General features: G+C 44.2%; 1 protein-coding gene across 2 annotated transcripts in view; it reads right to left on the reverse strand.

The window, feature by feature from the left end:
• Positions 1-18,493, reverse strand: part of otud7b (OTU deubiquitinase 7B) — a 68,849-nt gene that overhangs the window by 9,933 nt on the left and 40,423 nt on the right. For both annotated transcript variants that reach the window (XM_063199359.1, XM_063199358.1), the window contains exons 2-9: positions 9,693-9,999; positions 5,725-5,898; positions 4,673-4,909; positions 4,047-4,148; positions 2,996-3,123; positions 2,225-2,331; positions 1,766-1,893; positions 436-585 (exon numbers count right to left, since the gene is read on the reverse strand). In XM_063199359.1, coding sequence (XP_063055429.1) covers positions 436-585; positions 1,766-1,893; positions 2,225-2,331; positions 2,996-3,123; positions 4,047-4,148; positions 4,673-4,909; positions 5,725-5,898; positions 9,693-9,777 — 1,111 coding nt within the window. In that variant the 5' untranslated portion in view covers positions 9,778-9,999. The remainder of the gene's footprint in view (positions 1-435; positions 586-1,765; positions 1,894-2,224; positions 2,332-2,995; positions 3,124-4,046; positions 4,149-4,672; positions 4,910-5,724; positions 5,899-9,692; positions 10,000-18,493) is intronic.

The raw sequence follows: 18,493 nt of genomic DNA on the forward strand, positions 1-18,493 counted from the left end.
GGATAGTGGACTCTGCTTGACCTTTTGGACTATGTTGGCTACCCAACACTTTACACATACACACACAGTCCAGCAGCATAGGAACATGAATATGAACTGTGTGTATGTGTGTGTGTGTGTGTGTGTGTGTGTGTGTGTGTGTGTGTGTGTGTGTGTGTGTGTGTGTGTGTGTGTGTGTGTGTGTGTCCTCAGCGCTGATCATTTTGATATGGCGCGCCTACTTCTGGAAGGCTGATTGTATTTAAGTGTGTGCTCTACGTTTACTGCAATGTGCAATAATGTGTATTAGGTTTTTGTGCATTTTTGTAATAATGTAAGATGACAAGATAACTTAATTTCCTCTGGGACTTATAAAAAGTACTCTACTCTACTCTTGCAAAGGCCTTGAAGCCAAGCTGCAATAATACTACATCTACCATCTATGGTCTGCATTACCTTGCTCTTTGGAGCCATCCTTCTGCTCCATGGACACCAGGGCGGAGAAGTGGGCCTGGTCGTAGGCCAGCACCAGGGGCGAGCGGTGGCACTTGCTGGCTGGCACCTCTAGGGGCAGGTAGATCCCTCCAAATGGAATCGGTGCAAAGGCTGGCAAAAGGGAAGGGACAACAGAAGGGGGAGCAGGCCAGCCTTTAGTTACCTCTTCCTTCTGCAATGCTTCCAATAGCAGGTGATAGGCATTTACATGCAGTATATTACACAGAGTAGGACACCAGAAGGCAGCAGGCCAACCTTTAAAGGTCTCTTTTTACTCATACAACACCAACTTTGCAGGATACAGGAGACACACTGTCAGCGGGGGGGCTGGCGGTAGATTACGGACAATTCAGCCTGGGAGAAGCATACGTTCAGCGCTGTATATTACACGGAGTAGGACACCAGAAGGCAGCAGGCCAACCTTTAGTTACCTCTTTCTGCAGTCCTTTTGTTTGTTGTATTAACCATTTACCATTTATCGCATACCTAACGTTATTATCGTTTAGAATTTACATAGTTCGAGATTTCACAAATATGCATGCGTAGTGTAATCTAACTGGAGATTAGGTTGGCTGCAGGCATGGGAAGCCTTTTCCCTTTTTGTTTAATGTTGATCATTCCTTTCCTGGGAAAGGTTGGTGTTGAGCAAACAGAAGGCGTTGGAACAAAAGGCACGTGTGGGCTATTGGCTGGCCCGCGAGGAAGAGGAAGCACAGGATGAATACATGAAAAGGCAGCTCTCTCTCTCTCTCTCTCTCTCTCTCTCTCTCTCTCTCTCTCTCTCTCTCTCTCTCTCTCTCTCTCTCTCTCTCTACCTCTCTCTCTCTCTCTCTACCTCTCTCTCTCTCTCTCTCTCTCTCTCTCTCTCTCTCTCTCTCTCTCTCTCTCTCTCTCTCTCTCTCTTCCTCTCTCTCTCTCTCTTTGTTTTAATGGTTCACCATTACAGTGGATCTTCCACATTAGGTACAGTGTAATAACCAGTGGAACAATATTTCATGCCATGTAATACCAGCGTAATTCCATGTACCAACCCTAACCCTAGATGTAAGTACAAAATTGGTACATGGTGTTACACTGGTATTACATGGTAGTAAATATTGTTACACTGGTTATTACACTGTACCTAATGTGGTAGATCCACTGTAATAGTGAACCATTAAAATTAAGTGTAACCAAACTTGGCAGGACCATGTAGTGCAGGCACAAAATTAAGACTGAATTATGTACAAAAGGAAACATATTACTTTATTTACATCTCTCTCTCGCTCATCAATGGTCAATGGCTACTTACCCTCTCCACCAGAGTCCCTTAGCATGGTGTCCGCCACCACCACGATGGGTCTCCGCAGCACATGGGCCAGAACAAACACGTGGAACTCCTCCAGGCTCTCATACACTGGCTCCTCCGCGGACTCCGCCCTGATACACGCGCGCGCACGCACACACGCACGCACACACACACACACGCGCGCACGCACGCACGCACGCGCACGCACGCACGCACGCACACACGCACACACACACACACACACACACACACACTTGTGAGTCAGACTACCTAGAAGGTCAAATTCATGATGACTTTACAAAGTGACTGGTGACTAGGCTGAAAAAGTGTTTGAATCTCACTGCCATCAGAGTGAAACTATCAAAATGAGAAATAAATGTGACTGACTGCAAGTTAGCCATGCAGGAAAACCCCCCATTCTGGTGCCCAGGCCTTATATAATGGCTGAATGGCTGGCCTTACCCGTTGGTGCCGTTGGCGCTGTAATGTATTCTGGGTTCGCTGGATGCCAGCTTCAGTAACTCGTTCCACTCCTTCTGCCACTCCTCCTCCGTGTACACCAGGCCCGACTGCAGTGCACACACACAGATACAATTTCACTCCCTGTTCTGTTCCTTCGCACGTCTCTTTTTCTTTTTTGTTCATTTAAACTCCAGGCGAAGTAACACAAGAGGTCAGGGTGGTTATCGACACAGGGCCACTGACACACACACGTACGCACGCACGCAAACGCACACGTGCGCGAGCACACAAAAAACAAGTATCTATTTACCAAAAGGAATGAGTGTTCAAATATGACGGATGAAAATAACACATATCATACAGCCAATTCTTTTTACAACCGGTAGTTACAAGAATCTATTTACCAAAAGGAATGAGTGTTATGAAAACAACATATTATTGACGTATCAAAATAACATATACCATACAGCCAATTATTTTTACTAGTTATGTCACCAACAACAAAAACAATACAATTACAATAACAAATCCAAGACATAATGCACCACATTCATTTGGAACAATATGTGCTGCATCGTCTAACTAACACAGGCACATTGGCGCTGACAGAACTGGGTCTTAGGGGTGCGCAGTGGAGCGCTTTGGCCCAATAATGATGCATGATGATGGCTAGGGCCCTCTGGGAGAGCCGGTAGCGGTAACAGTAACAGTAGTGGTGGTGGTGTTTGGTGCTGCAGGGCCAGCGGGAGTGGAGCCCAGGCCAGGACCGACCTCTTTGTTCTGCATGGTCTGCTGCCAGCGCCAGCGCCGCCTCAGTGCTTCCCTCTCCTGGCCGTGGTCCATCAGTGCATACAGGGCCTTCCGCAGCATCAGGTCCCGGTCATGGAAACCCCACATACCTGCGCAGGACCAGACATATGCCATTATATTTCTGACAGATGAGTCTTTACCCATAATTCCCACAGGTCCCAGTAGGGGAAACCTCACACACCTGCAAAGGACATACAGAGACATACACCTTGTACATATACATACACCTTATATTACTGAAAGATTCAAAAGTATAACCAAGGATAAGAATCTTCAAAGGAGTCTTCACACTTAACATGTTATTCACAAATAATTAGGTGCCAGCCATGGAACATACCTGGGCAGAATGATGCCTACAAATATTTTGAAATACATTTAAAAAAAAGTATCAAATGAGATGGAAATCTTCAGGACAGGCAGACTTCACACATAATTCACATAAAACATTCACGTGTCATCAGGTCCCAATTGTGGAAACCCCACATACCTATGTAGGACAAGACATAAAAATATACATACAATCCGATTGAAATACGTATTCGAAAGTAAGCTAGGATATGAATCTTCAAAGATCTGATGATGAATATTTCTTTGGTTATTCACACATAACAACATGTGACCAAACATAAAAAAGAGAGCGAAACCCAGTAGATGGTGCCAGTTCAGTGGCAGGTCAGGAATAGACCACGGGGGCAACGTCTGGGAATTTAGTCTAGGACTCATATTGCTCCTGCTACACTTTAAAGCCAAAGCCAGTCTGTTGATTAATTTGTCTGGTGCCTTCTAAGCCTCTCACCGTATCACTGGAATGGCATCTCAGCGTTTGGTGGCGGAAGCAGCAGCACTAGAAGCAGTAAGATGGCAGCAGTGGCACCCTTTAGCTCTGGCACCGGCAGAGTGTTCACCTTAAATGTACCGGTACTCTGCTCACCGAAGCGCGTTATATCTCTTGCCTCGCAACGGAGAGAAGAAAATAATTTCCACAAAAAAAACAAAAAACCTTTTAACTCACCCAAGGAGGCGGCGTGGAGTAGGCAGTTCCCATCCCCACTAGTGGCCAGGGGCAGCAGACTCTGGCAGCCGGGGCCTACGCGAGTCCACCAGTTCAGTCTCCCTAAAAGGACACAACAATGAGGGAGGGTTCAGCCACAGTGCACCACTTTGTCTGACTCCTTCCTTCAAAGTGTGCTTTGATGCAGTGTTCTTCTTTTTTGTCTTTTTTTTCTCATATAAAAGGTATAGCTGACCTTTACTACAGCAGGATTGTGGTAACTTCTAAAAGCATGATATGTAATGACATTATAGAACTATATTCTCGAGCTGGAGCTGTGTCATTTAGGGCGTTACGCATTATGTATAATTAAACACAAATTTTGCATTTTTATTCATGGTGGCACTGTGGACATCAATTGAATGCATATCTAAGTAAGACGGTGTGCGTGTGTAACTGACCATATGTGAACAAGGCAGCGGACAGCGAGAAGTGAGTAAAACAAGTGCATGTTTTTACATAAAATAAAAAGAATCTGTCATTGTCTTCTATTTATTATCCGCAAATGTGGAAATGTGCCACTAGTTAGGAAAGACATTCATTCATTCATTCCTTCATTCTTGTATGTCTCAGATCGTATGTCTCACCGGCTTGCTCGAGCGCCACCATCATGGACTGTTCGATGAGGTCGCGCTCGATGAAACCGCGGAAGTCCTCGCGGTAGACGGTGAGGTCGGGCAGCTGGAAGGTGCAGACGGGCGTGTCCAGCAAGGGCTCGGTGCTGCCCACACCCGCCACCCCCGTGCTGGACACGTGCGATCGCGCCAGCGACACGATGGTGGAGCTGGCGTGCGAGATGCCTCGGGAGAGGCGCTTTTCGGTGGCTGGTGAGAAAAGAGAGGGAGGAGTGTTAATGCACACTCTTGGAAGAGAGGGAGGCTGATACACACTCATTACAACAGGGCTTAATATTATACACTCTTAGTACAGCGCAACTGACCACAGATGTATGATACTAGAACTAGGGGAAATAACTTCTACAGCATCCTGGCCATTTTATGGTGGCTGGTGATAAAGGGGGCAGGGTTTAATAATATTATACAGTATTAAATACAACATGTTTTAAATGTACTCTCTTACTATAACAGGGCGTAATATAATCTCTTATGAGTGTACCGCTATATTAAGCCTTATTGTAATATTACAACACAGTTCTTATATAATATGCAGTTATTACAACACCGCTTAATATACACTTATTGCAACAGGGCTCTTGTTATAGAGTGACTAACCATACGTGTGATACTGGTACTTGGGAAATAACTGGTGAAAGTGACCAAGTAAATATACCCTCCAGTTACAGCGTCACCAAACAGAAATAGTCACAATGGGCCTCAATGAGAAATAACTGCGGAATGTGGAGGCAGGGATGACAAGGTAAAGCAAACATAACATCCACACTCAACTTGTGGGAACAGAAAGAGTAAGATGCAGCGACTAACTTCAAAGTTTACTCTATAAGACCCGTAAGACAGCTAGGCTAGTCAAAACTAAACAGATCAGAGATATCCTACGAGTGATGTGTAATGTTGTTAAGAAATCCTGGAGTACAAACCGTACAAACGTTCCAGACCTAACAAGAGAGTTGTTTTTCTTTTTCTTTTTTTTCATTTGATTTTATGAAGCCAGCGTAGCGTACCTTGCACCACCTCATCCTGCCTGTGCAGGAGTGGCCGACTCACGCGAGCCACCTCCTTTTCGGGGGGAGGGGGGTAGTCCCTCTCTTCCACAAACGAGTACGTTAAGGTGTCTGTGTGCACCTGCCTCAGCTGCTCAAAGTCGCTGAGGGCGGCAGTCAGGTCCCAGTTCTTGCCTGTGAGGAGGAGAGGGGACATTGGAACAATAATAGACACAACAATGATAAAAACAAAGTACATGAGTCATGGGGGTGCGTTTCTCGGCATTGTCCTTGCTAACCAAGTTAGCAACTTACTTGTTTGCAATGGAATTTCCCATTGGGAACCAAGTAAGTTGCTAACTGGTTAGCAACGACGCTTTCAAGAAACAGGGTCTAGAAGCTGAGACACCATGCCTTCGAAAACACTATTGACTATATCATTACCATTAACAGACAGATATTATTAACTGACATTCCTGTTTGTCATGATGTCATTTCCCAGAGGACGCAAGCTGATGATTGGCAGGTCATTGAAACCAGCATGGTCAATAGTAAATTGCCATAATCCTCCCCCTATCCCAGATTTTTTGTGTTTTTTTCTTTGCAGACAAAGATGAATGGTCAAATGGTTTAAAGAGTGCAAGTACCAAGTACACATGCATGTAAAAGCCTAATATGTGAATGATGATCAAGAACAAAGAGATCAAGAACAAGATGTGTGAACATGAGCTTGTAGATTCTAGATGAACAAACAAACAAAAACAAAAGAAAATCAAAATAAACGACTACATAATTGACACTGAGGAAGGGCCAGAACTGCCCAACCCTATCGTTAACACACTAGTAAATACACACCCAAGCCGCTTTCTCTGCAAACAGAAATAAGCCTATGATGGCTAATCAGTCAAAGTTTGTTTGACACCGAATCAACGAGGACATGGAAACTAACTCCTAAACCGACAGCTAGCAACTCACTTTTTTTCTCACACATTAATTAAGTTACATTGCGACAGCCTCCTGAGTTCAGTCAGGGAAAAAAAAAGTGAAACCTTGGAGCAGGACAAATTATTTTAACCTACATTGCTTCTACTTATAAAAGACAAGTTGCTAAGCAACAGCACATCAAAAAAAAAAGAAAAAGAAAAAAGAGAAACGGACGAAAGAAAAAAAGGGGTGGGCAGCAAGCGACCGAGCGTGTCCCAAGTTTACCTCACTGCGTATGGATTACCTAACTAGCAGCTATGGCTGCGCTGTATAGTCTGGACTAGGGCTTGTAGACGCGTTTATTTATTTATTTTTAAATCTCACGTCACGGCCCCCTCCTCATTGGCAGAGAAACGGTTGAGCCCTGGCGTGGCACGCTCTCTGTGTTAGCTGACTGCTGCATGATAGTAGATACGGAGGCGTGCAGACAAGAGTCAAGCGAGGGCTGGGCAAAAGGAGTCAACCTGATTTCACTCGGTATAAAAATGCTGCTGCCTCGCCTAATGCTCCTCTAGCTGCGCAATTCACATACGGATAATTAGCAAATGTACAATACCTGCAGTGCCTGATCACTTATGTACTCATTGGAACCAAGTGGTATTAAAAAAATGATTGGAGCAAATATACATGTGTCAGGACCGAAAGGAGCACAGACACCTCTGGTGCTCAGTGTCAATTCGCTTGGCACCTCCAGTGCAAAAAGAAATGGTGTTATGTAGAGATTTAAAGCCCCACCAACGCACTTTTGATCTTTAATGATCCTACGGGTTGGAAGCGGTATCATTCCTGTGTTTCATTTGAGTTACAGATCAACATTGTCCTTTGTAGGGTACAGCCATAGACATACTTCATTAATCTAGGACGAAATGAAGGACATTGTGACAGACTCTTGTGGTAGCTTGAGGTTAGTGTCAGAAGGGGTAGAAAAAGGTAGCCTCATGCGCCATCCTACGTACTTCCGCCAAGAGACTTGGCTCCGTACTACGTCTGGCAACTGTTGTCTGTGGAGCAATGTTGAGCGGTAGGATTTGGCCGGCCAACCCTCACCAGAAAACAGCCAATAAGTGAAGAGACAGGTTGGTGCGCGGAAGGGGGAGGACGCTCGTGACGATGACGTAAACGCTTGTGCTATGTTGTTGTTGAGTGACTGTCGGCGATTGGGTGAGAGCTGTCCAATCATTTCAAACCAGACACTGACTGCCAACTTCCCGCTCCCAGCAATCGCGTCAGATCAAACAACCCCCAGACTATTAATACGAAATGAAATGGTAGTATTATGGGATGGTCAGGACCAGGCTAAGAAAAAGGGACACTGTACACTGTGTTTCCCACACGTTTCCCCTGAACATTTGTTAGCCAAGGTGGGTGGGGGTATTGCCAGTATCAGAGTAAGCAACAATCATGACCGGAAAGACCAAGTCATGGGGCCTCATTTATAACGGGTGCGTACGCACAAAAGACTGCGCACGCCAAGTTCACCGCAAGGTTTGGTATTTATAGAAAAAGAACTTGGCGGTAAACATGCGCAGCTCCACGCAAAGTTTGACCCATGCGTAGGCACTAAACAAAAGACCAAACGCGGAAAGCGCGACCTCGGGAGGTAGCTGGAAGAACCACCCGAAATAGACCCGAAAAAAATCAAAGGACACGTGTCACGATAGCCACTTTAACATTAGTTAATCCAGTTCGCAACGAAAACGCGGTTGTTTGTTGTTTGGTAATGGTGGAAAATAATAAGTAGGCCTACCTGGCCTATCCATAGCCACATGCATGTAATAGACGCTTGAAATTGTACGTTTAGGATAGGCCTACGTTACATTTGGAAATACCCTACATTTTATTAACAATAACCACGGACCTTTCCAGTATCGGGCTATAATCGTATCGGTAGGCTATAAAGTGTTCCGAGTCTGCAAGGAATTACGTCAACATTTAAGCCAGTTGCAGAATCATCTGCTCGAGTCCCAAGTGCATCTGTAATGGTTGATTTTCTCAGCCATACAGGCAAGCGCAAGTGCCATACTAATGGACAGCTTCTTTTCTCTTGTTGCATGTAATTTTTTTTCCATGCCGTTATTCGTCATCAAAGCAGAGGTGTGCATTTGACAGCTGGCCTTATACACTGATAATGTACGTTTATAATACACACATTTAATAAATACAGACTAGAAAATGCCCATATGTCATGCTGTCTGTGGATATGTCGATCGACAGTTGGGGTGTCACTTTGAACTGCAAGCAGACAGCTGCGCGCAGTGACCAACGGCAATTGTTGTAAAAAGTTTAAACCCGGTGCATATGAGGTGCGATGAGACAGCGAATAGATTTTCTACTGGTGAATTTCACATGGGGACATGCCATGTGAGATGTTTCCTTGACTTAGCTATTTTTCCCTTTGTTCACAACTTAATCAATACTAAGCTTACATGTCCATGACCTGGCAGATTCATGTCCATGCCATCCTTTTTTTAATTTATTTTTTAACCTCTAGTATAGCGTGACCTTTGCGAACATAACATCCACATGCTGCAATTCGAGGTTTTATTTTTGTAGCACGACTTCCTAAACTTAACCGCTCCACTTTGCCCAACGTTCTCTAGGCCTATCTAATAAAACTGTTTGCTCCACATGTGGTAAATAGGCTATCTCGTCTGCTTTCCGCACGCCGTCCACAGATATAAATATTCATTTTGGGCGTTTCACTGAATATTCATAGATAATTATGGGTGTGTCCACAGGTGCGCACATTTGCCGCAACTTCAGAGTCAGTTGGGATTTATAAAGGGAAGTCGACGTGGAACGTGCGTGCGCCATGCTTTATAAATCTGAATATTTTCTTGCGCACGCACATCCTGAGTTTCGTGCGTGCGCCATCTTTTGGCGCATTTCTTCCGCAAAGTTTTATAAATGAGGCCCATGGTGTTTCATATACAACCATTTTAACGTGGTGTGAAAACATAAAAAAATACAAATTTGAAACAGTATGGCATGGGGGCAGGGCTTACCTTCTAGTAAGTCTCGGGCCAATCCTGGTTCAGCTCCAGTAGAACGGACAAAGTCGGACAGGACTGCGTCCATATCCAAGGTCATGTGATCATGAATTTACAATGTGGCAGGCGGCATCAGGAGAAAGAAATGTAGCATGCACGCATGAAAGGGTTCGCACGCAAACAGACACTCTCACAACCACACACACGCACACTTGCATGCACTCGCACGCAAGCACACACCCTCACACTCACACACACACACACACACACACACACACACACACACACGGTTGTCAGGGGAGACTGTCCTTCACAGCCGCACCTGAACAGAAACACAAGAGAAAAAAGAAGAGATACAAAATGTTAGTTTTCATAAATACTCTAATATGCTTCGCAAAATGATGCAACTGTGCAAATAAAGCTCGGCTATTCTAAAAGGTGCTTTCCTGAGAATCCACAGTCATCACTTTTTTTCCATTTGAAAGTTTCAACCCAGAGTGCCAGCAGTCAATACAAACCAACAAACATGATTACGTCTACGTAATAAGCACATGTAACGGTAGCTTGTATTATGGCAAAATTCCCAGTGTCCTGTGGGGTCATCGGCCTAGATTTTGCGTTGTACTTTTCATCTTAAACACCCCTAGTCAATCAATGACTATCACTGACTGTTCCTCGGTTGAATCATGAAGGTGATTCACTAACTTGAACACGTTGCCCGGTTTTATTTTAAAGAATTGACTGGTCACTAACACAAAGAGCTGTAACATAACAGCACTTAATCACGACGAACATCTACCGTATAGGCACATCTACTAATATCAAGAAGGACAGATCACGCTAGCCAGGCCATGCCCTCCTAGTGACGCAAAACATTCGCCGTTGCTTCTAATTGTCAGGCCAAGAGCAATGTAAACATTGTTTATGATCTCCCCCAAAAAACTCCACCCACTTGGTCTGGAGCATATCAACCAGTAGCAAACGAAGGGAGGCGGGTCAACCATGCCGTTTGGGAAATGTTCATTGTTATGCTCTTGGTCAGACCAAGTCTCAAAGAGATTTAAAAGTCGATGATAGTCAGGCTAAGACCATGCAGGCCCAGACACACACACACACGCACATAAACAAATGCATCCAGTCTATAGCAGACACACACACGCAAGTAAACAAATGCCTTGAGTGCATATAGCAGCAGACACACGCCACGTAAACACGCCCTTGACCCCCAAAACCAGTGTCTGGAACAGTGCATTAGCATCCTGCCCAGCGCAGCCTGCCCGGGATTCACTGACCCTCTCACGGGTCACATGGTTATCTCATGCCTGGGGCCGCCGCTGTGCATGGAGTGAGAGAGAGAGAGAGAGAGAGAGAGAGAGAGAGAGAGAGAGAGAGAGAGAGAGAGAGAGTGAGAGAGAGAGAGAGAGAGAGAGAGAGAGAGAGAGAGAGAGAGAGAGAGTTTATGAGCAAACGAGTGAGTGAGTGAGTGCTTGTGTGTAAAGTGGGAGTGGCCGTGTGTGTGTGTGTGTGTGTGTGTGTGTGTGTGTGTGTGTGTGTGTGTGTGTGTGTGTGTGTGTGTGTGTGTGTGTGTGTGTGTGTGTAATTATGTGGGAGCGTGTGTGTGTGAAACTGTGCATCTACACAGCTGGGCTCTAGGTATCAAAACCCTTGGGAAGGCCTCATACAGTGGAGAGCAGCGAGCGAATCAAAACATTAGCGTGTCAGCAGCTGGACAACAGGCTAAGAAGCACTTCCTGTCCACTGCAACAACTCAACTGAGAGGTGCCACATAAAAAAGACACGTGATTGCTCACAAACTATCCCTCTTGCATTGGAAATGCACAGCCCAATTCCAATAGAAATACTGAAGCTTATAATATTATTATACATTGCTACATCCTAAAAGGTCTGAACATAAAAACCTACCATTGCAGTGCCAGTCTAGGCCAACACAAAGCCAAACATGACACACACACACACACACACACACACACACACACACACACACACACACACACACACACACACACAAGGTTTATTGATTATTATGAAATGTTTTCAGAGTGCAAGCCAGCACCCAGTAGACTGTGTGTGGTTGACGGTTGCTCGTAATGTGTGTGTGTGTGTGCGTGCGTATGTGAGTGAGTGTGTATGTGTGTGTATGTGAGTGACTGTGTGTGTATGTGAGAGAGTGTGTGTATATGTGAGTGAGTGAGTGAGTGAGTGAGTGAGTGAGTGAGTGAGTGAGTGAGTGAGTGAGTGAGTGAGTGAGTGAGTGAGTGAGTGAGTGAGTGAGTGAGTGAGTGAGTAAGTGTGCGTGCGACGTGCGTGCGTGTGTGTATGAGTGAGTGAGTGAGTGTTTATGCGATTGAGTAAGTGAATGAGTGTGTGTGTGTGTGTGTGTGTGTGTGTGTGTGTGTGTGTGTGTGTGTGTGTGTGTGTGTGTGTGTGTGTGTGTGTGTGTGTGTGAGAGAGTGAGTAAGTGAGTGGGTGGGTGTGTGAGTGAGTGAGTGTGTGTGTATGTGAGTGAGTGAGTGAGTGAGTGTACATGTGTGTGTGTGTGTGTGTGTTGCAGCGCGTGGGAGCTTTGCACAGTAGGCCTTCTGTTCAGCCCACGGAAGCAGGTCGAGATGAAAGGTGAGGTCATAAGGAGAGCACATCAGGCAGCTCCCTCCCACCAACACAACACTGCTGCTGCTCACGCACACACACACACGTACGCACACAGACACACACACACACACTTCTGTTGCTGCTTCACTCTCACAAAAACACGCACATACACACACACACACACACACACTTCTGTTGCTGCTTCACTCTCACAAAAACACGCACACACACACACACACACTTCTGTTGCTGCTTCACTCTCACAAAAACACACACGCACACACACACACACTTCTGTGTTCTGTTGCTGCTTCACTCTCACAAAAACACACACACACACACATGCACGCACGCAGAAACAAACACAGACACACATGCACACACACACACACACACACACACACTTCTATTGCTGCTTCACTCTCACAAAAACACACACACACACACACACACACACACACACACACACACAAGTATACGCACACACAGTCACGCATACACTTTTTGATATGAGTGTGCCTAGTACCTGACTTTCAGACACAAAATAACAATGAATTGGGAAATGATTTATTTGTGTTTGCAAGTGAGTGTTTGCATGAATGTTGTGCATAGTACCTAGTGTGTGTGTGTGTGTGTGTGTGTGTGTGTGTGTGTGTGTGTGTGTGTGTGTGTGTGTGTGTGTGTGTGTGTGTGTGTGTGTGTGTGTGTGTGTGTGTGTGTGTCATGCCATGAGCGCTGCTATGACAACCCTGATAAGGTGTCATCATCCACTTGTCAATATTGACTGAGAGAGGCAAGAATGTGACCGGCCACTGGCACAGTAGCAAGCAGCAGGGAATCAGGGTCACACACACACACACACACACACACACACACACACACACACACACACACACACACACACACACACACACACACACACACACACACACACACACACACACACACACACACACACACACACACACACACACACACACACAGAGCTGCAAGATAAGAAGTCGGGTCTACTGTAGCACGCGGGGGCAAAGAACAGAGCTGACTGACATCATAGCCAATAGTGTCCTGGGTAGAGCCAGAGTCATCTTCTTCACATGACACCTATGTCACACTTGAGTAATGGAGTTACCTGTTGCTGCGGTCAATGTACTGGCCTAAGGGATGGAGAGTGAGTCACAGCTTACAGACCCGTGATGACACATGCTTACAATAGCGAATCACTACAGCCGCAGAGCCAACGGATGGATCATCAGCAGGATCAGCGGTGGTTAGAAAAAGTTTCGATGAAAATCTCAACGGAAAGGCAAATTACTTGCTATACACAGGATTGACATCTCTAGTTCATATCGATCTCAGATTGACAGTAGACACCCCCCCCACCCCCCCCCCCCCCACACACACACACACATACACACACACCAGACAGGCATCAGGCACATGCATCTCACGTCGGTGCATTCTGTTCTGAGGCGCGACGCCTTTGTAAGATAACCCATTTATGCTGGATGTTGCGTTGCGCAACATTAGCCCCGGCTAATTAGCGGCATGATGCAACATTCAGGCTCATGAGATTTGAGACAATTTTATTAAAAATCTTGGTATGTTAGAGCTGAATTAACACATTCTACTGCAAGATGAGGGTCTTAGCGGTTAGCGGAATTTCTATTTCTAAACGTGAAAATGCTCTGCTGTGCCCTGACAAAAAATAAGCTTAACCGCAGAGATACACCAGCGGCGATCTGAGCGAGTCGAGCGACGGAAGTAATTGACTTTGTATTGAGTCGAGAGACAAAAGCGATTCTGGAGACTAGAGCGATTTGCGCAACGAGCGCGACAATTTGAAGTTGAAATCTTTTCAACTTTCTATGACGCGGTTCGGCGACAAGCCGCGACAGCCAATGACTGTATAGAGGTCAGTGACCACAGCCAATGGGAATGCTTGAATGCTTTGCCTTCTGCCTGTACGGACATACTCTAGTCTCCTCAGTCTCTCGTATCGCTTGCTGCTACACTCTGTCGCTTGAGTCGCGTCGCCGCTGGTGTATCTCTGTGGTAATGCCCAACCATAACCTGTCTGCAAAGCAACACTTTTGCTTGTTTCGCAGTTCTTGGTGAAAGTAAAGCAGCAGAAGAAATGGCAAATTTGTGGCGAAATTGTGCCCAGACCAAAACCGTCCCTAAACTTGAAATGTTACAGGGCGTTGTGGAGCACTAGTCAAAGGTGTAGTGTACAAATACGATAGACGGTTCAAGTCAGCGTGTTATTTTACTTACTTTATGATTCAATGTTGCAGACGCACGCACACACACACACACACACCTGTTCATGTATCTGACTGCCCGTGCATCCATCTAATCTATTCATGGCACTGAGTCCACATCTCCACATCTCTCTCATCTAGACTCACCCCCTCAAATTCTGTATTCCCTCCTACTGCTGCAGGCACTGCTGCTGTTGCTTTGACAACATGAACATTTTTTAACTGTAAATTATAGCCATATATTCAGGACAGCATCAGCATCTAGGCATCTGGTTCCTATATTGATTTCAACACCACTTGGAAATAATTCTGTTTCATTGACTGACATTTTTTGCGAGTGCAATATACTTTTTCGGATTGGCAGTACACACAACACATCTCTCCCCCGTTCTGATCCTTCTCCTCCTACGAATGCTGTAGCCATTGCTGCTGCCACTGATCCATGCAGCCACTGATTCGGTGCATCTAGAAGTACAGTACTATTCTATAGATTTCAACGCCACATGGAAATAGCTCTACCTTTGCCAAATTACATTTTAATATCAAGGCAATAAAGCAATACATTTTCAGACTGTACGCCCCAGAGATGTGGAATTGTGACTTGGACTCGACTCGCAAATTCATGACTTGAGACTTGACATGGCAATATTCGGAATGACTTGTCACTTGACTTGGACAGACTTTGTTGGTCACTTTGTCTTGGCTTTTTGATGCCACTCAGCTAAGGCACATGTTACACTCTCTACACTTTATTATTTGGTGTGTGTGTGTGTGGAGTGACACAGCGGGCGACTTGGGTTACCCCCCAACTCTTTCCAAAGGAATACAATTGGACATTGTACTAGGCAGAGAGACTACGGACACTCCTGGACACTTTATTGGTCACTTGTCTTGGCTTCTATGTGCCACTCAGCTAAGGCACATGTGACACTGTGGACACTTTATATTTTGATCTGTGTGTGTGTGTGTGTGAGAGAGAGAGATGCCTTGGCTAAATGTATGTAACAGTGAGCTATATATGGTTATTTTATGTGTAAGTATGTAATGTCTCGTGGGCAATGTCTTTATTTATGTGTATGTGTATGCTACTTGACTCCTTAATTTCCCCCTGGGATCAATAAATGATACTCTACTCTACTATGCTCTACTGACTCAAGACTTGACATGGACTTGACAGTTTTAGCTTGCAATGACATGTCAAAAGTCTAAATATTGCATGTTTTGCATTTGTATGTGAAAATATTACATGAAAATTTAATAATTTGTCCTTAACCAGTACCAATGGGCCAAGTACTGTATTTTTCTTTGTTAATAATTTGACTAGAAAAGGGGGACATGCAGTGTGCAGACTGAGGTAATGAATATGACAAAGTACTTGTCAAGATTAATTATGTATTCTGCAGAGGTGGAACGTAACTAAGTATTTTTACTTCGTTACTGTACTTAAGTAGTTTTTTCTGGAATTTGTACTTACTTGAGTAAAAATAAAAATGCAGACTTTTACTTTTACTCAATTACATTTTTTGACAATTACTTGTACTTTCTACTCCTTACATTTCTAGGAGAAGACTTTGTTACTAGTTACATTTATCCTAGGTTTTCCTGTTGTGTTTCGTGGATATTTCAGTAGCCTCAGCTGCGGGCAGGGAGGCGGGACCAAGCCCCTCTTCCAAATTGACACCCAGACAGAAAATATACTTTTAAAAACATTAACAGGACTCCATAGTCATGTTCAAATGGAACCGAAACCGTTGCAGACAATTTTTCCTATTGTATCAAGTAGGTAGACATGGAGAAAGACAGCCATTGCGCGTGTAGGCCTACTTGTACTTTTGTACTGAAAAGTACATTTAAAAGTTAGTACTTAGGACTTTTACTTAAGTACGTTTTTGGTAAACAACTTTTACTTTCACTTGAGTAATTTTTTCGCAGGGTACTTCTACTTTTACTTAAGTACACAACTTCAGTACTTCTTCCACCTCTGGTATTCTGCACACACTTGTTAAGGACGGTGAGAAATTAGACTAGGACTTGTAGGGCCCTATGAAATCGGTTTTAATTTTTCTCAAATTCTGTGTTATTTTAAAATCTCATTTCTTATTGTGACAGAGCCAGCCACTCATGGGTTAAATACTAGGTAGATTAAAAAATAGGGACATTGCCTACTCGTTTTTGCAATATAAGCCCTCCAAAACAATCCAGTTAATACGGTAGTTGAAAATGAATGTACATGTGCATACACTCTGATATTAGAGGTGCTCCGATCACCATTTTTTGGCCCGATCACCGATACCGATCACCAAAAATCTTTATCTGCCGATCACCGATCATTGCCGATCACAGAAATTATTTCCTATTTTTTTAATAGCCTATTAATTATCCTTATTGAATATTTCTGCCCATAAACCAATCAATCTTAATTTGCACATGTCGCTTTCACAATGTAGGCCTATTATTAGGCTATTACTATTATGATTATTATTATTATTGTTATTATTATTATTATTATTATTATTATTAGGCTATTATTATTATTATTATTATCTTTCAGCTCTTTCAGACTAGTGTTGGTAATATAGCCTACAAGTAAGTCTACAGTATTAATCAATTTATAAGTTATTGCATATAATTACTAAACTATTTAAGATTGAATTGAAACTGAAACATTACATCTATAAGTTATTGCATATAATTACTTAACTATTTGAGATTGAATTGAAGCTCAGACACCTGGATCTCAGTCTCTCGTCTTCTGCATACGAGAAATAACCCTGTCGCTTTAAATGAGCAGCCTCGTGAGGAGAGCCCCTCCCCTCTCTGTCACTCACTGTCCACAGCTGTAGTGCTCCGCGACCGTTCTGCTCTCTCCCTCTCACTTCTGTCGCCGTTTGGCGTTTCAGCGACTATCAAACTAATCGACTGACTGTCAATTACAACTTTGAAAACAATAACGTTGGCATGCTTGTGCGGACAACGTGAACTTGTCGCGTGCTGACCGAGGCAACTACACAGGTTATAACGTAAAATGGCTAACGGGCGAGAAGTAGTCTATCGCAAATTACATTGTGACTGAAACACTTGAGATTCTACATACACAAAACAAGAAAAAAAAACTTCACTTGAAAGAACAGGGAACACGCACAACACAGCGTGTCTGCGAGGAAAGCTCTTTCTCTGTAACACTGTCATAGAATGTAGAATTCCCTGCACAGACTCATTGAGTTTCACCGTCCATTCTCCCTAGTTGCTGTTTGGTGTTGCAGCGACTACAAAACTAATGACCTGGCTGTCCATTAGGCTACAACTTTTAAAAAAATACAGTTGATGATTGTTTTGGAAACGTTTAGTTGTTGCGTGCTGACAGGCTGTAACTCAAAATAGTGAACATGGCGAGACTGACACGTCATTCACAAATTACAAGCGTCATGTAAACTGCGCATGGATCGGAAAATCAGATCATTGTTGATGCAGATATGATTATAAATGGTGAAAATGAAGGAGGGAATTCCAAAAAGTTAAAGACAAGTAAAGATGCCTTATTTTGGTGCAGCAGCTGTGCAGAGCCAGCACCTAGGCTACATGCAGGCAGCGCCAGGTGTAAAGGCGAAATGGTTGCGTGAGGAATTTAATATCTCTGGATCGGTTTTTTGATCGGCATGTTTTTCCGATCACCGATCAGGCTATTTTTGGCCATTATCGGCCGAGCATGATCGGCTGCCGAGCAATCGGAGCACCTCTATCTGATATATACGCACCTGACGGGAGGGAGATTTCACATCGATATGAAAAACTATTAAGCTTATTAACGACCGATATTTTATTCCTTATTAACGCAGAGTAAACCAACTGTAGTGTATATACAGGTCTTCACACTTCACATCAGTGCATCCATAGTCAAAATGTGTCTTAACTTGTGCAAGTCACAAGTATGTCAAGTCCGAGTCA

This window comes from Engraulis encrasicolus, chromosome 5 (assembly GCF_034702125.1).
Source record: "Engraulis encrasicolus isolate BLACKSEA-1 chromosome 5, IST_EnEncr_1.0, whole genome shotgun sequence".
Taxonomy (NCBI): Eukaryota; Metazoa; Chordata; class Actinopteri; order Clupeiformes; family Engraulidae; genus Engraulis; species Engraulis encrasicolus.